Source organism: Taudactylus pleione, unplaced genomic scaffold (genome assembly GCF_031769625.1).
Source record: "Taudactylus pleione unplaced genomic scaffold, aTauple2 ptg000604l, whole genome shotgun sequence".
Taxonomy (NCBI): Eukaryota; Metazoa; Chordata; class Amphibia; order Anura; family Myobatrachidae; genus Taudactylus; species Taudactylus pleione.
Genome location: NW_028285006.1, coordinates 1,623,481 through 1,649,711, shown reverse-complemented (window position 1 = coordinate 1,649,711; position 26,231 = coordinate 1,623,481). Strand labels below are relative to the sequence as shown.

Below are 26,231 nucleotides of genomic sequence, written 5' to 3'. Positions count from 1 at the left end.
AATCAGTGAATCCACAATTTGCATTTCTGAAAGGCAAGCCTACCTTGTTAATTAAGAACCATCTACCTTCAAACATAGCAACATTAACTTCATTGTCCAAGATGCTTCTCTCTGTGACTCTACTATCTATTTCATATTTGTAATACATTCTAGTTGCATTGCAGTTATCACACAGTAAAAGCATGAATAAAGATCAAATAGTCACAGTTGACTTCCAAGAGCTGTAAAAATTATAAAGCCTGCAGCACCACTATACCTCAAAAACAATGACTTCGCTAATAATGTGGAGTTACGCGTTAGCAGTAATCTGGGTAATGCATTGCAGAACAGTGCTGTAACTACTACGAAGACATCACATAAATGCTATTTATACATTTCAATTAAACACTGCAAGGTTATAATAAGGCAAAGCACTCCACTAAAAACTGACCACAAGCTGCCAGGGAGTGTTTCTTAATCAATGAATGCATGTGCAGTTTAAACACACTGATGCTGGGTACACAATAGACGATATGTCGTCCGATCTGGCCTGATCGAACGACATATCATGCACATTGTATAGTGTGTACCCTCAATGTCACTGATAATTTGCGCTACTGCAAATGCAGCATGGCCCCGGCTGCCGCTCACAACATCGGCAAGTGTGTTATGCACTTACTGATGCCTGGACACCCGCCGGGTTCAGTCGCACGATAGGTCGGCTGGGTACACATTGTTAAAAAGGCTGCAGGTGTACTTCAGTATCCAGTCTTCTACACAGGCAACGATGGGTATCTCAGCTAGTACTACATAAATCTGGTCACTTTATCATCACTGAAAACATCACACTTCAGCTAATTAGTGTCCTAGATCAGATAGTTTTTCATTCTCCCTTATCAAATTACTTCAGACCTTAATCATTAAAACTATTGTTAGAGGGGCTGAACATTGTGCAAATATTGGCCAATTTAATAGAAAACACAGATGGGTCCTCACTCGTCTTTGCAGCAGTTGCGTCAAACAGCCCCTCTTGGCGCACCTGGTCATGTGAGACTATGCTACCGCCTGCATCAATTTTTTTTTTCGAAAATGTATCTAATACCTCTTTTCCACCTAAATTCCGGGTCTGACCCGGAGTTGGAACAAATATTCAGACCCGGAATTTTGCCGGCGCCAACTCGGGATAATCCAGAGTCGGCGCCGCTCACACCGGAGTCGGGTCTGCATAGACCCAACTTTTCCAGAGTGAAAATGGTCGCTTGGAGATGACGTCATCTCCAAGCGCCACTGAAGCCGGACGGCTAGCAGCGCACTCCAGGTCATCGTGACCCGGAGTGCGCTGTTCTCACAGCAGGGTTTCACGGGCTACGCCTGTGCTAAACCCTGCTAGTTACCTGGGTTGGATTGCCGGGTCACTCGACCCGGCGATCCAACCCTCTCCCCTTTAACACCAGGGCGCTGCCCGGGTTAACCCTTCAAAAACCGGGGTTTTAGCTCCGGTGTTAATGGGGTATAAGTTCCAATGCGATGCGACTAGGAAGCACCAACAGACTGTGCTGAATAATTTGACTAGTGAAACTTGTATATCTGTGTGCGACTTAGTCTCTCAATCAGCATACAAAGTGCTACAAGGCAACGGCCACAGCTTTTTCCACACCAAGTTCTGTTTCAGTCTCAGTCGAACACAGATATACGAGTTTCACATATCAAATTAATCAGCACAGTCTTATGGTGCTTCCTAGTCACATTTTCAGCAAGAAAAGATGCCCGACGTCAGCAGAGTTGCACAGGACCCAACGGCGTTCACTCACGGCAGACATATCTCGCTGCATAGCATATTGAGGCTAGATGAGTGAGAACACATCTGTATGTGGCCAGCGCAATGTAATAATAGAGGCCAGTAGTTAGTTCCATAACCATCAAATGAAAACAATGATTTTATATTAAGGCTTTGCATAATTATCTTCTTTAAAATTAAAATATACTTTATAATATATATTATGTGCTAGTAGTTAAAAACATTTTTAATGACACATGATAACAATTTGTAGTTAACAGTTAATCAGTACAAACCTGAATTCTCCGGTACAAAACTGCCTGAAAGACAATAAATGTAAAAGTTAACAGGGCAAAGGAACTGTCAATGAAAAGAGGAAATAAGTCAGTTACACTTGGTCAATTATGTTTTGATAAATTATGTTATTATATAAGATGTTCTACATATGGGTAGAAATATATTTTAAGTATAGCAGCTTAATGGGCGGTATCCACTTAGCAATTTAGCCAAGCGATTGCAAGATAACAACAACGTCATTGTGCAATCGCTTGCAAATCGCGCATGCATTGGGCATGTTTTGGTCAGAAGCGACCAGCGATGCGCGTGCCCGCTGGTCGCTTCTGACATCCGACATCGCCCGTACATGCAGGTCAACCTGACGATCTCATCAGGTTCAGCATGTGCAGGGATGAGGGATGTGCCGGGACTGAACGAGTTAACGTTCAGTCTAGGCACATCACTAGCTATACAAACGACAGCACAATTGCAAAGTCGTAATCGTGCTGTCGTTTGTATATCGTCAAGTGGATACCCCCCCATTACACTTTTTATGGGATCTATATTTTGATGATATTCATATATTAACACAGCTGACTGGCGCATGTTTTCCATCTGTTATAGCGATGAAGTTACACAAGGCAAATCCATTTTTGTGGACGGTATGAAAACCACATAATTATGTATACAGAACATAAACTGAGATTTTTCTGAACATATTTATTGACTGTTCTATAACAGATTATTTTAGGTGAAAATACTATTCCAAAGCTAGCCACAACTGGGCTGATCAGCAACAGGATCAGTGTCCAGTTTGGGTGACATCAGTCAGATTGCCACCAAGGGCCGAGCTGTCATTACTGAGAGTAATTGGGAACAGTATGGAGGGAGAAACTGTGAGCTCAACAAGACAGACGGTTCTAGACCTTGTCGAGCTCACGACAAAAGTTCCCTTTGGACCCCACACCAAAACACGCAAAAAGCAAAGAGGGTGTTCTGAGCGCGCCAAAGGAGCGTACGCTGCCGAAAAGGTAGTGTGGCTTCGTGTCATGCCCCTCTGTTCATCACTCTAGGGGGCATACCCAGCAGAAAGTGGATGTGCTGCTGCAGTGTGCTGCTGCTCCATCTTCTTCCACGCCCGCTCCCAGAATGCCATGCACGACAACGTCACGCCTGGTACCACCGGCATTCTGGGATACCGGGAGGGATTGTGAAGAGCAGCACAATTTGTAAATATGGCACTGTCAGAGTTTGTACATTATGCCACATAGTAGTACTCCTTATCCACATTATGTTACACAATAGCAATGCCCCTTACACATTATGCCACACTGCCCCCCCCCAGTGAATCACCTCCTCCCCCCCCATCAACTCCCCTCCCCCTGTGTCTCTCCAGCAGTAGGGCTCAGAGTCAGTCAGGCAGGCTGCTCTTCCAGGACCCCCTTCACTTTCCTTTGCGGCTGCTCCCAGTCCAAGAATGCCACACCGGGCAGTTGGCATTCTGGGAGACAGTGGGAGCTGGGAGGGAACAACTGCATGCCCGCCCCTAGAACTGCCACTGAAAGCACCCTAATGTGTATTAGAATGATAGAGGGCAAATGAGCCGTATCATAAACAAAACAATCTAAAAATCAAATTGATATTAAAAATAACTGACATAGTGGGAAAGACCACTTAACATTGTAAATAGAAGCCACAGATAAATGACGTGAGAGTGATTGGGAATGAGCAGCATTATCAGACCTTTATGACAAGTGGTAGCCTCCTCCTCTGGTCGTGCTGACTGCCAGGACAAAGCTCCCGTCCCCAGACCTGTGATTGAGCCTCCGCCCGGTAATTTTACACAGGTCACCAGGAATTACCTGTGCATTGCTCCTGCTGTCGGCGTCTGCAGGGAACTCTCACAGCAGCAGAGGCCAGGGAGGCGGTGCTGCTCGGGTGGGAGGGGCTGCTTTGCGGATGGTCAGACCAGCCCATCTGGCGGGCAAGAACAAGTGGACGTCGTCAGATTAGATGGCGCCAGTGGGGTGACTGCAACCACGCTCTCAGGAAATAGCCCTGCTTGCCCGCCCCTAGAACCACCACTGCACACACCATAGAGGGTATATTTACTAAAGTGCAGGTATTTAGAAGTTTTTTTTAACATTTATCTAGCACCTTCTAGAATAGCTAGAATCTGATTGGTTGCTATGGGAAACATCTCCAATTCTAAAAAATGGCACTTTAGTAAATATACCCCAGGGGCTGTTTCAATTAGCCACGAGAGCTTCTGTAATATGTCTTTAGTGGATGATTTCTGCTTACAGCCTATGGGGGTGTGAACAGAAATGAGCTACAGTAATAGGCCAACATTTGTGCATATTACTGTACAAGCCATACACACTGATACGTTTCAAAAAGGACAGGTAGAGACGTGACACAAGGACATGTTGACGAGTTGGTAGCAGACAAAACAGGAGATGACCCTGCTCACAAACCTAGCAATAGGCGCAATAAACTTGTTTCAATTTCGCGAAGGCATCTGGGTGTTTCCTCATAGTCCAAGTACTTGTTTGATAAACTTTCTAGTAGAGTGTATCTAATATCTCTTTTACACCAAAAACCCAGGTCCGACCTGGGTTTTCAGACATGGTTCCAACCCAGGTTAGACCCTGTTTACACAGCACCATCGATCTGGGTTATTCCTAGGTCAGCCCCACTCACACTGAACCTGGGTCTGCCCTGCTAAACTTGTGAGGTCATAAAAAGTGGGACGTGATTGCTCAACAACCACCAATCAGCTCATTTTAGGCATGGCCCAGGTCGGATAACCCAGGTTGCGCCGTTTACACTGCATCATTATCCAGGTCCATCCTGGGTCTGACCCTGGTAACTACCTGGGTTGGATTGCCGGGTAACTTGACCAGGGTTATTTTTCAGGGACCCTTTTACACTGAGCTGCAACCTGGGTAGACCCAGCAAAAACCCAGGTTTTTGCTCTGGTGTAAAAGGGGTATAAGAGAGGCATGACTTTAAGGGGCATATCCAATTACAGGCAAAGTTTTGGGTTCTTCATATTACATTATTGAGATCAAATTACCCCAAAATCACTTTTTTTTCCCCTAATTTATATACCCTAAATTTAACTGAAAAAAAATAAATAAATAAATAAATATATATATATATATATATATATATATATATATATATATATATATAAATAAATTATTTTTTTGGTAAATAATTGCTTTACATTTTTTTAAACATTAATTTTTAATTGGCGTAAAATTACCCCCAAATCCCTTTCTACTCTTTTTTTTTTTTTTTTGCATTTTTCACTTCGTTTATTTGTATCTTTTTTTATTTTTTTTCTATTGGATACCGTATCGGAACCACACATACAGGGGGTCATTCAGACCCGGTCGTTAGCGCCGAAGCGCTCGGACCGGGTCGAAGGCCCCCCACAGAGCATGTGCACGACGGCGCCGGCGCCGTCGTGCACATGCGTGAGACCCGCTACGACCGACAGCTTCCCATGGGAGCGCCTACCGTTTGGGGGCGGCCCCTCTGACATCACTAGTGATGTCAGTGGAGAGCTTCCGGCTCAGACAGAGCCGAAAGCTCTCCGGGGCTTACGACAAGGGAGACCCTACCCTAGGGTCTCGTCGTAAGCCCTGATGGTCGCGATGGTCTTGACCATCGCGACCATCACCTTAGGCGGTCATAAGGCTGTGGGTGTTAACCCACAGCCTTACCACCGCAAAGGAGGACGTCTTGAAAATTCAAGAGGTCCTCCCCTCATTCAGACCGAGCGCACGCTCTGTGCGACCGGCTCTGAATGAGGTCCACTGTACCAGCGATAATAGAAAATTTACCTTGGGGTATAGCTGGATCTGGATCCATGGGCACCACGCAGTTAAAGCTTTTGCTGCTCCCAGGATGCACTGGGTCCATCCTCCTCTGTACCCCGCCCCCAAGCCACAGGCATCTCAGTTGGTAAGTAGCCAAGGCCGGAGGAGGAAAAACTGGAGCACACAAGAACCATACTCACAGAAAGGGAGACAGAAAACCGGTGACCAGCAACACAGCCCATATGAAGCCAGGTGCGTCAGGGCGGCCGCCCTGTGGTCCCTATGGCCTTCGTAGAAACAGAGATAACAAAGGTAAGTTCTTACCATATCTCTTGTTTTCTACTTCAGGGTCCATAGGAGCTCCACAGAGTTGACCCAAAGCAGTTCAACTAAGGGCAGGGACGCTCCTGTGCTGAAAGGAGAATCCAGCGCCCGAAGGATGCAATCTGAGAGGCGAAAGTGTTAAAAGCATAGAACCTCAGAAAGACCTGGATGGAAGACCACGTGGCTGCCTTACACAGGTGAACAGCCGTGGCGCCACGGCTAGCAGCCCAGGCGGGACCCACAGACCGAGTAGAAAGAGCCTTAACAGAGGCCGGAACAGGCAAACCCTCCTGTGCATAAGCCTCACAAATAACCAAACGAAGCCAATAGGCCAATGTTTGTTTGTTAGCAGGCCAACCCCTCTTGTGAAAACCAAAGAGGACGAACAAGGAATCCGACTTCCGAATGGAACTAGTCCGGTCCACATAAACTTTGAGAGCATGGACTACATCCAAGGAAGCATCACCAGCAGAGAGATCAGATGACTGAAAGGATGGCACAACAATTTCCTGATTAATGCGGAACTTATAAACCACCTTAGGTAGAAAACCCGGACGAGTGTGAAGCACCGCCCTGTCCTGTTGAAAAATCAGAAAAGGATGACAGGAAAGCGCCCCCAAATTCTGACACCCTCCTGGCCGAAGCAATTGCCAGGAGAAAACTGTCAACCACTTGAGTTCCACCGACTCAAGAGGTTCAAATGGAGGACCCTGTTTGGCCCAACGAACCACCGCCAAATACCAAGGAGCCACCGGAGGAACAAAGGGAAGCTGAATTCTGAGAACACCCTGGAAAAAGGTGAGGACATCTGGCAGTGTAGCTATCCTACGCTGGAACCACACAGATAGTGCAGACATATGAACCTTTAAAGAAGCAAGACGTAAGCCTAGGTCCAAACCAGACTGAAGGAGCGCCAAAATCCTAGAAACGCGAAACACCTGAGGATCGTAGTTTCTGGACTCACACTACTGAAAATAAGTATGCCACACTCTGTGGTAAATCATGGCGGAAGCAGGCTTGCGCAACTGTAGCATCGTGCTGATGACGTAGCTCGAAAAACTCCGGGATCTTAAGACGGATGCCTCAAGAGCCACGCCGTCAAAGACAGACGGACCCAGATCAGGGTAAAGACAGGGACTCTGAGACAACAGGTACCGATGTTGAGGCAGAAGGAAAGGAGCGTCGATGGAGAGGCTCTGCAGATCGGAGTACCTCAGTTAGTTACCAAGCCATAGGCCGGAGGAGGAGAAGGAAGAGAGAGAACAAAGATCTGGACACATACAAGAATCACATTCTCACCAGAGGGAGACGGAAAACCGGTGACCAGAGCAAAGCCCATCTGCAGCACAGGTGCGACAGGGCGGGAGTCCTGTGGAACCCTATGGACTTCGTAGAAATAGAGATAACAAGGGTAAGTTCTTACCATATCTCATATTTTCTACTTCAGGGTCCATAGGGTATCCACAGGATACCTTGGGGATGTCCCAAAGCAGTATCCTTTAAGGGTGGGGACGCTCCTGTGCAGAAAGGAGAATCCGCTGCCAGAAGGAAGCATCCTGAGAGGCGAAGGTGTCAAACCTGTAATACCTCACGAAGGTATGGACAGAAGACCACGTAGCAGCCTTGCAGATCTGAACTGCCGAGGCACCACGTCGAGCTGCCCACGAAGGACCCACAGACCTAGTGGAATGAGCCTTCAGAGAAGGAGGGACCGGTAGGCCTTCATGAAGATAAGCTTCAGAAATAGCCATACGGATCCAGGCTGCCAAAGTTTGCTTTGAAGCAGGCCAACCCTTTTTACGGAAGCCATAGAGGACAAACAAAGCGTCCGACTTCCTAAACGAAGAAGTGCGGTCAACATAAGTCCTTAAGGCCCGCACAACATCCAAAGAGGCCTCACCCACGGAAAGACCCGGTGAGTTAAAGGCCGGAACAACTATTTCCTCGTTAACATGAAACTGGGAAACAACTTTGGGAAGAAACTCGGGCCGAGTGCGGAGCACTGCCCTGTTCCCATAAAAAACCAAGAAAGGGGGTCTACAAGAAAGAGCCCCTAACTCAGAAACACGTCTGGCCGAAGCAATGGCCAGAAGGAAAACAGTCTTAGCTGTTAGCCATTTAAGATCCACTGAGCCCAGTGGTTCAAACGGCGGTCCTTGGAGAGCCCTCAGGACCACAGCCAAATCCCAAGGCGCCACAGGTGGAACAAAGGGCGGCTGAATGCGGAGAACACCCTGCATAAAGGTGCGCACATCCGGGATTGTAGCAATCCTACGGTGAAACCAGACAGATAGGGCCGAAACCTGTACCTTCAAAGAAGCAAGGCGAAGCCCATGATCTAGTCCCGCTTGCAGGAAGGCGAGAATCCGAGACAGACGAAACTCCCGCGGTGCATAACCTCTCGGTCGACACCACTGGAAGAACGTATGCCACACGCGATGGTATATCCTCGCGGAAGACGGTTTCCGAGCTCGTAACATGGTACGCACCACAGAGCTGGAAAACCCCCGGGACCTCAGCATGGCCGTCTCAACAGCCACGCCGTCAAAGACAGCCGAGTCAGGTCCGGGTGAAGGCAAGGACCCTGAGACAGAAGGTCCGGTCGTAGCGGCAACCGCAGAGGACTGTCCACGGACAGACCCTGAAGGTCTGAGAACCAGTGCCTTCTGGGCCACGCGGGAGCTATCAACAGGAGCGTCCCTCCTTCCTGTTTGAATTTCCGGATTACCCGTGGAAGAAGGGAGACCGGAGGGAACAGGTATGCGAACCGGAACGTCCACCGGACGGACAGAGCATCCACCAGAGACGCCCCTTCGTCTCTTGTGCGAGACCCGTACACCGGCAACTTGTTGTTGTGCCGGGACGCCATGAGGTCGATTTCTGGAAGACCCCACCTGTCCACCAGTAGTTGAAAAACGTCCGGGTGCAGGGACCATTCCCCCGGATGAACGTCCTGGCGACTTAGAAAGTCCGCCTCCCAATTTAGCACTCCCGGGATGAAGACCGCTGATATGGCCGGAAGATTGCGCTCCGCCCAAACCAGGATCCGAGAGACCTCTACGAGAGCCGCCCGACTGCGAGTTCCTCCTTGCCTGTTTATGTAGGCCACGGTGGTAGCGTTGTCCGACTGGACCTGCACCGGGCGACCCTGGAGAAACCGCTGTGCCTGCTGGAGAGCATTGAAGACCGCACGGAGTTCCAAGATATTTATTGGAAGCTCCGCTTCTGTCGGCGTCCACCTGCCCTGGAACAAGTGTGGACCCGAAACTGCTCCCCAGCCCCGAAGACTGGCGTCCGTTGTCAACAGGACCCAATTTGGAACCCAGAACGGACGTCCCTTGTTGAGGTGGGTCGTCTGTAACCACCACGCAAGGGACAGGCGAACCTCCTGGGTGAGCACAATCGTCTGGGACTTCAGAGACTGAGTCAGCCCGTTCCACTTGGACAGGATCAGGTGCTGCAGAGGTCTGGAGTGAAACTGGGCGTATTCCACCATGTCGAACACCGACACCATGGAGCCCAGTAACCTCATCGCCGAGTGTAAGGACACCCGGCGGCTGTGCAGGCAACTGCGCACCCTTGACTGTAAAGCAGAGATCTTGTCCTCCGTCACGAAGATCCTTTGCTGTCCCGAGTCCAATAAGGCTCCAAGATGAAGAATCCTCCGAGACGGGATTAGAGTGGACTTCTGCCAGTTGATTAGCCACCCGTGCCGTTGCAGCAGTGCAATGGTCAGGTCCAAGTGGCGTAACAGGAGCTCTGGAGATCCTGCCACCAATAACAGGTCGTCCAAATACGGCAACATGCGGACTCCCTGCAGCCGCAGAGAAGCCGCCATGACCGCCATCACCTTGGTGAAAACACGTGGTGCTGTTGCCAGGCCAAAAGGTAACGCCCGAAACTGGAAGTGGTCGCTGCGGATTGCAAACCTGAGGAACTGTTGATGGCGCAAAAGAATAGGGACATGCAGGTAAGCGTCCTGTATGTCCAATGACACCAAGTAGTCCCCAGGTTCCAGCGCCAGAATGATGGACCGTAGGGTCTCCATCCAAAACTTCGGGACCCGCAAAGACTTGTTGAGTGCTTTGAGGTTGAGAATCGGACGATATGACCCATTGGGTTTCTGTACCAAAAATAGATTTGAATAGAAACCCTGGCCCCTCTGGGAGAATGGAACAGCCACTATAACTCCAGCCTGGAGCATAGTGTGCAATACCTTCCGCAGCTCCGTAGCCTTGTTCCGGTCTGATGGGAGACCCGTGGTGAAGAAGCGAGCCGGGGGTCTGTGCCGGAAGGAGAGGGCGTATCCGTGGGAAACCACCTCCAGAACCCAAGTGTCTGTCGTAGTGGTCGACCAACACTGGGCGAACTGTAGCAGGCGGCCTCCCACCCTGGGATCCCCCAAAGGGAGGCCCGGACCGTCAGGCCGCAGGCTTGTCATCTGGCTTGGGGGCCGGACGTCTGGTACTCCATGCCTGCTTCCGGGGCTTGACCGATTTCTTAGGGCCAGCCTGTCGAGGAAACGACTGTGGTTTGGGCCTGCCCTGGGCCCTAGATGACCGAAAGGACGATGGTCCCGAACCAGAAGGAGCAGCGGCCGACGGGAGACAAGCAGATTTGGCTGCCGCCAGCGTGGCCACAATCTTATCCAGATCCGGACCGAAGAGAACTTCTCCGGTAAACGGCAACGCTTCCAGACCTTTCTTGGAATCTGCGTCCGCCTTCCAGGATCGCAGCCACAAGCTGCGACGAGCAGCCACCGCTGCTGAAGAAATTCTAGACACCAGAGTACTAATGTCTAGAGCCGCCTCGTTGATGTAGGTGGCCGAATCACGGAGATTGCCAATCAACTCCGCCTGTTCGGCCGGACAGTCGGATTCAAAAGAAGCCTCTAATGAATCCGCCCAGCGCTCCATCGCTCTGGCAACCCAGCAAATGGCCATAGCCGGCCGTGCTGCCCCCCCTGCAAGGGAATAAGCGGACTTCAGGCAGATTTCTACCTTGCGGTCCGTAGCATCCTTAAGGGAGGACATGGATGGCATCGGCAATGTGGCACTACGGACAAGACGGGTCACGTGAGAATCCACCTGTGGAGGGGATTCCCACTTAGCAAAATAATTATCCGCGAACGGATAAGCCACCGCCAGGCGTCTCTGCGGCTGGTATCTTTTGCCAGGTTGTTTCCACGCCTCCTCTAAATGGTCCACCAACTGACCCGAAAGAGGAAAGACTGTGGCATCGCCCTTCACATCTTTGAAAAAGGCATACTTAGATTTAGCCGCTGGGGGAACTTCGTCCTCAATCACCAAGGCTGTGCGGACCGCCCGAATAAGTCCAGGAATATATACTTTGGACTTAGCATCAGCGTCCTTAGTATGGAGAGGTTCCTGATCGTAAGGATCCAGAATCTCCCCATCATCAGACGTCCCTTCGTCATCCTCATAAGGAGCGGACAGAGACGCCACCGGCCTTTTATGAGGCCGCATCACAGACTCCCCTTGCAACACATCCGACAAGTGCTGTACAGAACTCGTCAGGGAGTTAACCCACGCTGGCTCCTGAGAACCCGGGAGCGGGGAAATAGGGAGACTGTGGGGTACCACCAATTGTCGTGGGAACCCCTGCATGGGTGACGACACCACAGACTGCTGGGACAAACCCATCGGAGTAAACGCGGGCTGCGGAGCTAACTGGCCCACTAAAGCTGTTAACGCCTGAGCGAAACAAGCCCAGGGCGGCTCCTGTACCGGTGCTGTAACCGTAATAGGCCGCGCCATGGACAAACACTGCCGGCAAAGGCCCTCCGCGCTACCCTCCCCCTCCGCTAACGGTACTTTGCACGTGGTACACTGTAGCCGGAGGGGAAAATCACTTTCAGACATGATGGCACCACGTATGTGACCTCTCTCACCAATTAAGTATTAAATAGGCGAGAGACCACCCTGCAGCACCGCACCGCAAGGGCTTTAGCAGAAGAACAGGGACAGTAATAAAGCTGACAGTTTAGAGAAGAAAAGTTACAGGCAGCGCTAGCACAGTCACATACAATGCAGAGAAATAACAATTCCTGCACTAACAGCGCTGATTACTCAACTACACAGACACAGGGCCTGGTAGGACACAGCGCTGCATACACAGACCTGAGCCACAGCGGAGGAGAGGTATGCGGGGGGACCCAGACCACGATGCTTCCGTCCAGCGCTTCCAGCAGCGTTCACCATGCGTTCTGGAGAAGATGGCCGCCGAGGAGCAGAGAGGAGGCTGGCCTGGGGGAGGAGCGCTGCCACAGGACCAGTCGGCAGCATGCAGAGAGGGCTGTGTGCAGCGGGGGAGGCGCCGGCTGTGAGACAGGGAAGGCGCGCTCCCCTGGCATGCATTTAACCCCTGGGACGCCGCAGCGCTACCGCTCTGCTGCGGTCCGCTGTCCCAGGGGGTAGTGGAAGCGCAGGTTGGTCGCCTGGCTCCACGCTGCAGCCAGTCCCCAGGGAGCCCCCTGCCTGGGGACTTAGGACCATGTGATCAGCGGGGACCCACCGCGGGACCCCGCTGCTTACCTCTGTCCCCCTTGAATCCGGCCATGGTCCGGAGCATCTGGGGTCACCGCTAGCTGTGACCCCAGACGCCCACCAGCATCCCCGGATCAGTACCGGCGTTCTGGTACCGGCGGGGTGTAGGGAAGACAGCATGGACGTCAGGACTGACAGTCCATGCTGTTCATCCAGATGTGCAGCCACAGCTGCATGAAGAAAAAGCTTCAGGGGCTCTTCTAGCCCCCACTCCAACAGGTGCACCCGACTCCGGCCGGGCACCAAACTAAACTGAGGTGCCTTGGCCCGGGGGCGGGGTATAGGAGGGGGACCTAGTGCATCCTGGGAGGCTGAAAGCTTAACTGTTTGGTGCCCTGCGACTGACGTCACACCTATACCCAAGGTATCCTGTGGATACCCTATGGACCCTGAAGTAGAAACAGCCAAAATCACTTTCGCCTGTTTGAAATTTGGATACTTGGATTTAGGGACCGGTGCGTCATCCTCTATATCAAGAATGGACCTCACCGCCCTCACCAATGCCGGCACATTAATGGAAGATTTAGTTTCTACCTCCCAGAGAGAGGAATCCGAGTAAGAGTCCTCAGGCAATTCCCCATCATCCGAGGACGCATCCGAGTCTGATAGTTGCGCGGACTGGGATGACATAACAGGGCGTTTAGACACCTTCTGAGGCTTGTCACTCCGTAGCATAGTTTGGAAGGCTGAAGATGAAGCCGCTGAACTCTGGACAGAACTAGAGAACACAACCACCCATGGTGTTTGACCCACCTGAGGGAGACCCTGAAAGGGAATGACGGACTGCACTGTCACTGGAGGAGACTGAATATACATAGGCAACCCCGAATATGGACTAACAGCCTGAGGTCCAGGGGGAGACTGCAATAAATGCGGTACACCCTGAGAAGGGGGGATGGCTGTTTGGGGTAACCCCATATGGGGGAGAGCTGCCGGGACCGCCAGCACCTGAGAAAACACTGCCCAAAGAGGTTCCTGTCCCGAATTTGGGGGGTTAGCGGGCCCAGGTAACTGATGGCACCTCACATACAGCCCATCCTGTTATAAATTCTCCTTATTTACCCCTGCGACGCAGCGTCTGCAGGAGAACAGAGTGGGAGCTGCAGAGCGCTCAACTTCCTCGTCAGACATGATAAGATATCTATATACAGATATATATCAACACTATAGGGAAGCTCAGTGGTTTACTCCTAGCGCACTCACAAGCATGCAGCACACAGGTTCACAGATATGGCACCGTGTAGCACACAACTGTATGTGACCGACCTCACAAATACATGAATTTATATATGTGAGATCCAAGAAAAGCCCTTCCCACACACACCTGCCAGGGCCATAGGGGAAGGAAAGGGATAGGTATAGACTGACAGTACTTAGAAAGAAGCACAGACAGTCAGCACTAGCAAAAGTCACATACAATGCAGAAAGTAATACTCACTGCACCTTGTCACTACAATCAACCTGCCCAGATTCAGTGTCTGGGAGGGCTATAGTGCTGTGTACGCTGTCCTACCAGCGGAGAGGTACATAGGGGGACCGGTCCGCACGCTGCCTGAGAGATCTGCGCTGCCACTGGGAGAAGATGGCCGCCGGAGACCTCAGAGGAGTGGTGGCCGAAGGAGGAATGCAGCTCAGCAACGCCAGACCCGAGCGGAAAGGCGCACTGAGATGAGGAGGAGCTGCTAGACAGGGAAGGCTGCCTCCCTTGGCTAGCAATTAACCCCCTGGATGCTGAGTTCCGCTGCCGCTGTTATCCCTGGTGGTCTAGTGGACCCGCGGGGTATGCCTCCATGGAGGGGGAGCCCGCCGCCAGAGCTAGCTGAAGATTGCATGCACTCGCGGGGCACCGCAAGCGGCGACCAGCGACTTACCTGTTCCCCGGCGATCTGGCAGCAGCCTAGGGATTCCTCCAGAGTACAGCTAGTACATACTCTGGGGTCCCGCTGCGATCCCCAGATCTGTACTGGCGTCGCGGCACCGGCGGGGTGTAGGAGCGGCAGCTTGGACGTTCAATGGACAGTCCGACGCTACCACTCTGAAGAGTTTAAAAAATAAAATTAAATTAAAACCTCTAAAAATAAAACAGGATTAGGGGCTGCTGAACAGCCCCCCTGCGCTAAGGGTGACCCGACTCAGGCCGGGCAACAACTAAAACTGAGGTGCCTGTGTCTCGGGGGCGGGGTATAGAGGAGGATGGACCCAGTGCATCCTGGGAGCAGCAAAAACTTTAACTGCGTGGTGCCCGTGGATCCAGATCCAGCTATACCCGAAGGTAAATTTTCTATTATCGCTGGTACAGTGGACCTCATTCAGAGCCGGTCGCACAGAGCGTGCAGTCGGTCTGAATGAGGGGAGGACCTCTTGAATTTTCAAGACGTCCTCCTTTGCGGTGGTAAGGCTGTGGGTTAACACCCACAGCCTTACGACCGCCTAAGGTGATGGTCGCGATGGTCAAGACCATCGCGACCATCAGGGCTTACAACGAGACCCTAGGGTAGGGTCTCCCTTGTCGTAAGCCCCGGAGAGCTTTCGGCTCTGTCTGAGCCGGAAGCTGTCCACTGACATCACTAGTGATGTCAGAGGGGCCGCCCCCAAACGGTAGGCGTTCCCATGGGAACGCCCCCGTTTGGGCTGCCACCCCCCCGGCCCGCCTTCCAAACGGGGCAAGCTGTCAATCAACATCGACCCTGTGGACCCCCTATGGACCTTGAAGTAGCAAAATAGTGATAACTATAAATATATTTAAACAATAATTTGCTTTGGGAACCAGTGTGTCTCCAGCTGTTATAAAACTACAAATCCCATCATGCCTTAAGCTGAGGTCTGGCAGGGCACACAAGGTAGTTCCATGGCAACTGGCAAACCAGTTTGCTAAAGCCAAAAGTCATCATAAGTGGAAGACCCTTCCACATGTTTTCATGTATTATGTACAGATTTCAAATCACAAAATCATATATTGCCCTTAAGCAAAACGAAATGACTCAAAAACTGGAGGAAAACTGTAAAAATATGAGATATGGTAAGAACTTACCCTTGTAATCTCTATTTCTACGAAGTCCATAGGGTTCCACAGGATACCTTGGGGTATAGGCGATGGCGGCAGACATCCAGGCACCACAGAGTTAAATTTTCAGCCTCCCAGGATGCACTGGGATCCCTCTCCTATACCCCGCCCCCGAGCCTCAGGCCACTCAGTTTCGTAACAAGCCATAGGCCGGAGCAGGAGCAAAAAAGAGAGAGAAGACAGTCTGGAACACACAAGAATCACATTCTCACCAGAAGGAGACGGAGAAACCGGTGACCAGATCAAAGCCCATCTGCAGTACAGGTGCGACAGGGCGGGAGTCCTGTGGAACCCTATGGACTTCGTAGAAATAGAGATAACAAGGGTAAATTCTTACCATATCTCATATTTTCTACTGCAGGGTCCATAGGGTATCCACAGGATACCTTGGGGATGTCCCAAAGCAGTATCCTTTAAGGGTGGGGACGCTCCTGTGCTGTAAGGAGAATCCGCCGCCCGAAGGAAGCATCGTGAGAGCCGAAGGTATCAAAAACATAATACCTTACAAAAATATGGACAGATGACCACGTAGCTGCCAATCACAGCTGAACCGCTTAAGCGCCACGTCGAGCTGCCCACGAAGGACCCACAGACCTAGTGGAAGAGCTTTAAAAAGGAAGGAACAGGAAGACCTGTGAATCCATCCTGCCAAAGTTAGCGCAGTGGCAGGCCAACCCTTTTTATGGAAACCAGAAAGGACAAAACCGAGAGTCTGATTTCCTAAATGGACTGGTACGGTCAACTTAAATTCTTAGAGCCCGTACCACATCCAAAGAGGCCTCACCAGCAGAAAGGACTGGGGAAGTACAGGCAGGTACTATAATTTCCTCATTGATGTGGAAATTAGACACCACCGTAGGTAAAACACCAGGGTAAGTGCGAAGCACTGCCCAGTTCCTAGGAAAGATGAGAAAAAGGGAGGTCTACATGACCCAGCCCCCCATTCTGAGATCCTACCGGCCAAATCAATGGCCAGAAGGAATACATTCCTAGCCGTAAGCCATTTGAAATCCACTGAGCCCAGTGGATCAAATGGCGGTCCTCAGAGAGCCCTAAAGACCACAGCCAAATCCCAAGGAGCCACAGGTGGAACAAAGGGATGCTGAATATAATGTACACCCTGCACAAAGGTGCAGACATCAGGAAGAGTAGCAATCCTACAATGAAACCAACAGGGCAGAAATCTGCACCTTCAGGTAAGTAAGGCGAAGACCGTTATCTAAGCCCACCTGTAGGAAAGCCAACACTCTGGATATCCGGAATACTCGAGGAGCATAGCCTGTAGGGCGACACAACTGAAAGAAAGTATGCCATACCTGATGGTAAATTCTTGCAGATAAAATCTTCCGAGCTCTTAGCATGGACATAGGCCCTGTGAACTATAGAGCTGGAAAAAACTCCTAGACCTTAAGAGGGCAGTCTCCACCGCCACACCGTCAAGGACAGACAACCCAAGTCTGGGTATCAGCCAGGATCCTGAGACAACAGGTCCGGTCGTAGAGGTAACAGCTTCGGAGTGTTAACTGAAACACTCCAAAGATCTGAGTAATAGTGCCGTCTGGTCCACGCACAAGCTATCAGCAGGAGTGCGCCTCCTTCTTGCTATTACTGGAAGAAGAAGGGATAACGGAGGGACGAGGTACACAACTTGGAAGGTCCACTGGACCAACATACGTCTACCATAAGAGTCTCATCTCTGAAAGGCTTCACTTGTTCACCAGAAGATTGAACACCTCCTGATGAAGAGGACATTTCCCTGAATGCACATCCTGACGGCTGGGAAAGCCTGCTTTCCATCTGAGGATTCCTGAATGAACACTGCCGATGATGGCAGGGATATAGCCTTCCACCCAAGCCAGAATTCGGGACACCACTGTTAGTGTCACCCGACTTCGGGAACCTCCTAGGTGGTTTACATAAGCCATCATGATGGTGTTGTCAGACTGTACCTGTACGATATTTCCATGGAGGACCCGTCCTGTATGCTGGAGAACCTTGAATACTGCTCAGAGTTCTCAGATGTTTATGGGAAGCGCAAAAAATACTGGTGTCCACCTGCCCTGGAACAAGTGTGGACCCGTCACTGCTTCCCAGCCACGGATACTGGCGTCCGTCGTCAGAAGGACCCTGTCCGCAATCCCAAAGGGGTTGCCCTTTGTTTAGGTGAGCTTTCCGCAGCCACCAGGCCAGAGAGAGACAAACCTCCGGGGAAAGCACTATTGACTTTATCCTATGGGGCAACCCATTCCATCCGGAGAGGATCAATTTTTCTAGAGGTTCAGAGTGACACTGTGTACTCTCCACCATGTCGAACAGCGACACCCTGGAACCCAGGAACCACATTGCCGAGTGAATAGACACTCAGCGACTCTGCAGGCAACTGCGTACCTTTTCCTGTAATGCAGAGATCTTTTCCTCAATCACAAAGCTCCTCAGATGTTGGGATATGGAGCATCCTCTGTGAAAAATCAGAGAGGACCATTTCCAGTGTATCAGTCAGCCCTAACGTAGCAACACAGATATTGTCCGTTGCAGATGGCACTGAAGTATCTCTGGAGACTCTGGTAACACCAGGAGGTCGCCCGGATTGGGTAACAAGCGGACCCCCTGCATCTGCAGGTGGACTGCCATAACTGCCATGACCCTGGTAAAACTGGAAATGCTTATCGACCACTGCAAACCTGAGGAAAAACACTGGTGTTCTAAGAAAATAGGGACATTCAGGTAGTCACCCTGAATATATCCAACGACACCACAAAATTCCCAGGCTCCATTGAATGACGGAATGCAGGGTCCCCCTCCTGAACCGAGGAACCCTTAAAAATTTGTTGAAGGATTCGAGGTTGAGGATGTCCAGGTAAGACCCATTGGGTTTCTGTACCAGAAAGAGGATGGAGTAATACCTCGTTCCCCTTTGGGGCAACGGAATAGGTACTATAACTCCTGCCTGGAGCATAGAGTGTAACACCCTCAAAAATTACAGGGCCTTGTCTTGAATTGACAAAAGACCTGTAACGAAAAACCGTCTGGGAGGCGTTTACCGGGAGGAGAGGACATACCTTCAAGAAAATACTTCTCTTACCCCAGTGGCCGTGGAGGTCAGACACCTTGCACTGGGCGAACTGGAGAAGCCGGCCTCCAACTCTGGGGTCCCCCGAGAGGAGGCCCGTCCCGTGAGGCTGAAGGCTTTTAGTCTAACTTGGGAGTAGGACGTCTAGTACTCCAAGCCTGTTCTTATGGTTGAGCAGATTTCCTGGCTTCTGACTGTCTTGGAAAGCTATATTTTAGACTTACCCTGGCCTCACAGGGCCGAAAAGACGAAGCCCCAGACCCCGATGGGACTGTAGCCGATGGCAGACACGCAGACGTAGCTGCTGCCTGCGGGGCCACAATTGTGTCCAGATGGGACCTATCCCGTAAAAGGCAAAGCATTCCAAATGGAATCTGCGTCCGCTTTCCAAGAGCACAACCACAAGGAGCGGCGAGCCGCTACTGCTGCCGAGTAGATTCTGGAAAGGAGTAGGCTATATGTAAGACTGTCTCATTATGAACGTGGCTAAGTCTCTGAGAATTTGCCACTATCCACCTGCTCTGCTGGAGAGTCAGTGTGCAGAGATCCAGTTACCTACCCAGCGCTCCATGGCTCTGGCCCCCCAGCACACGGTCATAGCCGGCCTGGAAGCCCCTCCAGCAAGGGAATAATTGGATTTTAGATATATTTGCACCTTGCAATGTGTAACTTCCTTCAAGGAGGACCTGGAGGGCATGGGCAACGTAGCACTCCTCACTAGGCGTGTAACATGAGAATCTATCCGTAAAGGTAACTCCCATTTGGAAAAATAATTATCCGCAAAGGGGTATGCAAAAGGTCAACCGTTTTTGAGACTGGAACCGCTTACCCGGATTTGCCACGCCTCCTCTAAATGATCCACCTGACCAGATAAGAGGAATTACAGTGGCAACACCCTTATCCTTAAAGAAGGCATATTGGGATTTAGCCACGGGGGATATGTAATAACCAAAGCCGCACGGACTGCCCGTATAAGGCCAGGTATATAGACTTTAGACCCAGACTACGCCTCCTTTGCACTAAAGTGCTCGTGTCTTAAAAAGTCAATAATGTCACCGTCATCAGAGACCCGAAAGGCCGTTTAGAAGGCCGAAATGGTGACTCCCCCTGTAAAACGTCCATCAGGTGCTATACCATTTGGACAATAAATTCACCCACACAGGCTCCTGCGAGACCTGGGGGGCGAAAAACAGGAGACACTGGGGTACCATCAACTGTCCAGGGACCCCTGCATGTGATGAGACCACCACTCGCTGCGATAACCCCTATGGGGAAACGCAGGGGGCGTTGCCCACAAGGGCTGTAAGCAACTTAGCCAGCCGAGGGCGGTCCCCTTTTTGTGCAGGCAGTGACAGAAATGGGGCGTGATATATAATACAACATGCCCTCCATAAACCCTCAGCGTCTACATATCCCCCCGCTAACTGCACATGATATCAGTACATTATAGCTGGAAGATGATATCCTCGTTCACTTTCAGACATGAGTAGTGTGAATGGAGCGTATGTGACCTCCCACACAGAAAAACCACGTTTACTGTGAGGTAATAAACACCCTGCAACACCGCAAGGGCTGTAGCAGAAGAATAACAGGGATATGAAAATGGCTGACAGTCAGAAATGAAAGTACAGGCAAACAGCGCTAGCATTTAAGTCACATACAATGCACAGATAACATCCTGCATTACAAGCACTGAGATCAACTACACAGACCGGAGCCTGGTAGGAAACAGTGCTGCATACACTGACCTTAATTGAAGGAGAGGTATGCGGGGGACCCGGACCGCAATGGCACCTGTAACAGCTTCCAGCAGCGTTTGTCATTCCCAGCACATGTACTGAGAAAATGGCCACCGAGGAGCAGAGAGGAGGCGGGCCCGGGGGAGGAGCGCTGACACAGCCCGCTCAGACCGCTGTGGAATGGCACTGTGCAGCGGGGGAGACACCGGCTGTGAGACAGGGAAGGCGTTCTCCCCTGGCCTGCTATTAACCCCTGGGACGCCGTGCTGTACCGCACATGCTGCGGTCCGCTGTCCCTGGTGGTCTAGTGGAAGGCGCAGGATCAGTACCTGGTCCCACGCGCAGCCGGTCCCCAGGGAGCCCCCTGCCTGGGGACCAAAAAGGACTGTGTTACCGGCGGGTGCCCACCGCAGGACCCCGCCGCTTACCTTGTCCCCCATGCATCCAGCCACAGTCCAGGTAGCCGGGGTCACCGCTAGCGGTGACCCCAGCTACCAACCAGCATCCCCGGATCGGTACCGGCGTTCTGGTACAGGCGGGGTGTAGGAGTGACAGCATGGACGTCAATAATGACTGTCCTATGCTGGAGCACTCTAGTTGTGCAGCCACAGCTGCGAAGAAATCTTCAGGGGCCTTGAAAAGACCCCCCTCTGTACGGTGCGACTGGTCCGGCCAGGCACCGACGAAAACAGAGTGGCCTGAGGCGGGGTATAGGAGAGGGACCCCAGTGCATCCTGGGAGGCTGAAAATTTAACTCTGTGGTGCCTGGATGTCTTCTGCCATCGCCTATACCCCAAGGTATCCTGTGGATACCCTATGGACCCTGCAGTAGAAAATGTATTTTGTAAAATGGAAAGTACTCATCCTGCCCAGACAAATTACCTAATTTATATTAAATTATTTGACCATTTTCAGTAAAATTATGTGGCTCTGTTGGGTGTCCAAAAAAGACCAGTGACCATGATAAAATCTGATTGGGATAGACTACTGTAACTTTTGAATAAGAATGACAGACATCAAAAGCAGCTGGTTCCTATGCAATCCTATCATTATGCTGGACTATCTTAACAACATGATCAGCCAAATTTGGCCACCACGTAGGAGCTAACATACTAAAGGGTCGGAGAGACAAATGGAGGACACAGGGGAGATGAGGTAACAAGAGTGGGATTGATGGAGGATGAAAGAGGGTGAGGTGAACTTTGTGGCAAAAAACTTTGTGGTTAAGCAGTGGGCTGGTATGCTTTTATGAACAGGTTGGTTTTCAGCACCCATTTGAAGCTATGCAGGCTAGGGTATAGTCTGATATTACAAGGGAGAACATTTTAGTAATGAGGACAGCATGGGAGAAATCTTGGGATTCAGGAGTGGGAGGTAGTAACAAGAGGGGAGGAAAGATGACGATCATTGGCCAACCGGATTTGGCAGGAGGGAGTATGTACTGATATGAGGTTAGAGATGTAGGCAGCAGTGGAGTTGGAGAGGGTCTTATATGCGAGAGTGAGAAGTTTGAAGGGGTTCTGCAGGGGAAAGAGAGCCAGTGTAGTGCTTGGCAGAAAGGGGATGCAGATGTGGAGCGGTGGGAGAGGAAGATAAGTGTAGCTGTAGCATTGAGTACAGATTGGAGAGGAGAGACGAGAAATGATCAGTGAGTCGATGATAGTTTGGTGGCATCCTAGGAGAGATAGGGTCTGATGCAAGCAATGTTGCAGTGCTGGAAACTACAGGACTCGGCAAGAGAATGAATGTGGGTGATGAGAGGGAGAAGCCAAGAATGACCCCCAGGAAGCGGACTTGGGAAACAGAGGATATAGTTATACTCATATGTGGGCAGTTGAAAATCAGTGGTTTCAAAACATTACTTGTGATCTCCTAGAATAGTTGTTCTCAATTATCAAGCCCTCGTGACCTCCCTTTCCCTCCCCAGGCCATTTTTACAAGATTTCTGTCTGAGCAAACATGAGGGATAATTACTGACCAATCAAAATAGATTAAATAACCTGTGCATGATTAAAGAAATACAGAAAACAGGACTTGTTGGGGGTACTTGAGAATTAGAGTTGAGGACCCCTGACCTAGAATATGGCGGCAGAATCCCTTGTGCTATACATCTCCACCCCAGGAGGTATATTGACTAGATACTGATTGGTCTGGTTTGTTTCAGGTTTTGGTATCCGGAAAATGGCCAATTCAAGGACAAATAAGAGGACTAGTGATCGTTTTCCATTAAACAAGAGGATGAAACATGAAGCATGCTGACATTACATAAATACTGCTCATCATTAGAAAATAACTTCTACTCCAGCCTACTAACTCTAGCTATACAATATAAGTCACCTGAAATTTTCTGCTGTTTTTGGCACAACATCTGCAAAGAGCTCCATCTTCATCCGGCCGACTTCCTAAAAGAGGGAAAAAAGTAAATAATCAACATTGGTCCACATACACAAAGGTAAGAAAAGGGAAATGCATTATGGACTTTCATTCTCTTGTGTTAATGTAGCATTTGTGAATATTAATGTCAATCCATCCCTTTTACTTTTTTGCACTCTCTCAACTTCAAATAACTTTACTAAGCACAAGCGCGTCTGATGTAAAACACAATATGTGGGTATCCAGGTACACAACAGCATGAAGTAGTAGCAAAATACACAAAAACTGTGTGGTGCAAAGTAATTACAGAGGAATTTATTTATACCTTTGTAACTACACCAAGAAAGGAAGACCACACGCATAAGGTACTGGTCATAATCAAATGAGTACTAAATCCGATATGTTTCAGAAGTGAAGCAGTTGGGAAAATGCAATATGTGATTAACTTCCAAATAAACAGCATTTGTACCTTTAAGCTGTTCTCTCTTGTAGTCAAGTTCACAATATAGCACTTTTTTTTTTTTTTACTTTACTGGGGCTAATGTGTTTATTGAATTAAATATTTCTGATATAGTCACAATATTATTGGTCAGTGTATATATGCACATACAGTCCTTGTCCATTATTACAACCATTGGGGTTTCCTTGGGGCACATCCACTAGCAGACTTTAAAAACGACTACACGTACGACATTGTAATCGTGCAGTCGTTTCACAGTCTGTGCTGTGCCTATACTGAACGATCAGTCATTCAGTGCAGGCACATCAATCATCCCCTACCATGCTCAACCTGATGTTATCGTCAAGGTTGACCAGCATGTTCAGGCGATGATTGATGTTGGAAACGACCAGTGGGAGCGCACATCGCTGGTCATTTCCGACATTTACATCTCCGATGTGTGCCCGATTACGATGTCATAATCGTGCAATCGCTCTATGTAATTGGGTAGTGGATACCCGGCATAATTTACACCAAACTGCATGCCTTAGCCTGGATGCACATGGGCTGATCAATGAGTTCAACTTAGCCACTCATTTGAGTGTTCCATTAGACAGAATCCAGCTGTTCTTCCCCTCGCTCACGGTCATTTCCGGCTCTACTGCAGCTTGTTAGCAGAGTTGGAAGATGTCCGCAGACATTCTAGCCAACCGGAGCACAGTTCCAACCACATTTTGTACCACATTTCGGCCAATAATGATCCCATGAATTTTTATGGGACCAGTATTGGACAGTAGCTGTGTTTTTATCTGTTTCAACACTGGTTTAACTGGCTGATATAGTGTGTGTATTACTTTATACACACAAAAGGACAAGGAAAACTCTATCACACGTATTTAACCAGAGCAATCAAGTTTTATATCGTTGCAAATGTTTTAATTTAGGCTTATACATTGGTTTATTTATATGCCTTTCAGTAAACCTCACTTTTGGGGTGCCGTGCGTACACAGAGTAAGGAGCATTGTAAAAAGTACAGAATTCCATCAGTTTTCTGTGGTGTTTCTATGCAACCTGCACATCTCACACGTAGACTATCAATTCTCTACCACCCTTATTACTTGGATTACACTTGATGCTGCTCATTTGACCTGCTGAAATCCAAGGAAGGCATTACATGTTACATGTTGTGCATAATACAAAGTAGAGCCTACTATTGATATCAGGTATAGGGGGGCCATTAGATATACAGAAACATCAAACTTCCATATGTGCAATTTAAAGATCTTGCACTGCAAATCTAAAAATACATTTGCATATTACATAGTTTGTTACATTTGAATGCATCACCAATATCTTGTGTATAAAAATGTGGAGATAGGCAAATGTGGCACTTGTGCTGCACAATCTGTACATGTTAAGGTGCCCCCACACACATAGCAATCTGCGATGTGTGCGATTTCCCCTGAACTCTCCCCCGCCAGCTCTACACGATTTGGAGTAAAAAGCATCCAATCTCAACTTTTTTTTTTTTTTCCAGGGCATTGTGTCCCAGATTGTAAGATCTGCCCTACTGCACGGCAGATCTGACGATGCGATGTGCGACCAGCGGGGACGCGTATCGCATCGTAAGTGGGGACTCACGATTTACTCTCAATTTGGCCATATTTTACATGATCTGTCCTTCCAATGTGTTGGAATTGGCCAGATCGGGTAAAATATCGCTATGTGCGTGGCCAGCTTTACACCTGGTATAACCACATACATTCATAGCTACAGTATGTACAATGTTTTATTGCATAAATTGTCAGTGCCAAAGCATCCTGCACAGGGTCTGACTGGCCTTCGAAGGGGAGAGAGGTGAAATCCTGGTGGGAACCACTGTCTGCGTGCCCATTCCCCTGCTTTACAGATCAGGATCTAGACCGTGCACTCTAAAAATACATTATTGCTCCATTAGTTCTATTGGAGGAGCAGACCATGAACTGATGGCCACCTCTCCTAAGCATGGGACCCTACCTCTGCATTCCCCCCGGTGGTTCCATCATGCACCAGTCCGACTCTGGTCCTACTGGTGCTGTTACAGTAGCTATATTGAACCGTATATTACAGCATTGTCTGGTTTTCAGGTCCCTATAACTGAATGAGGACATTATGTTGCCAGTGCTTTCTGTACCATAAATGATTTCATGGAACCCAGTGAACTCTCTGCATGGCAGTGTCTGTAGATGGACGAGAACTATAGCACAGTATACAGACGAGCGATAAGTTTGAGCACAGCGGGAGCTGTAGCTCCTAGCACTGCACATTACCTGTCCCCCGATATTGATATCGAAGAACACGATGGGATTGCTAGGGTTAGACGCCGGTACCGCCATATCTGTCCAGGGCAGAGACGGAAGCGCTGCACTGAGAAAACAACGTCATTTCCGTCCGAAACCCGCACATGACACTGCGCATGCGCCGCAAAGCGGCTCATCCTAACCAAATTGATCAGCAAGATATACGCATACGACGTAAGGTGGCGTCAACCAAGATTATGGGCTGGTAATTGGGAATGCGCATGCGTTGTAATTCTTGCCACTCTCTAAACATTAGTTTGTCTACTTATTGCATTACTACTGTGGTTCAGCTCACTTCCTTAGACATTTAAAAAAAAAAAAAGACTTAAGGTGCGTACACACTGGGCGATAAAGTGGACGACTGAACGATATCGTTATCGTTCAGTCATCCACTTTTAACCCCAAAAAGATGAACAATAACGACGACACGCGTTCCCGCGGGTCGTTCGTCATT

The 26,231-nt window shown here is 49.6% G+C and overlaps 1 protein-coding gene across 2 annotated transcripts in view; it reads right to left on the bottom strand.

The window, feature by feature from the left end:
* Positions 1-25,882, bottom strand: part of PPIH (peptidylprolyl isomerase H) — a 65,990-nt gene extending 40,108 nt beyond the window's left edge. Inside the window, exons 1-3 of one of the 2 annotated variants that reach the window (XM_088453964.1) lie at positions 25,748-25,882; positions 22,963-23,027; positions 2,053-2,076 (exon numbers count right to left, since the gene is read on the bottom strand). In XM_088453964.1, coding sequence (XP_088310090.1) covers positions 2,053-2,076; positions 22,963-23,027; positions 25,748-25,813 — 155 coding nt within the window. In that variant the 5' untranslated portion in view covers positions 25,814-25,882. Of the gene's footprint in view, positions 1-2,052; positions 2,077-22,962; positions 23,028-25,611; positions 25,713-25,747 lie in introns of those variants that run through there. The other variant, XM_088453965.1, reaches the window with a different exon arrangement.
* Positions 25,883-26,231: the final 349 nt, after the last annotated feature.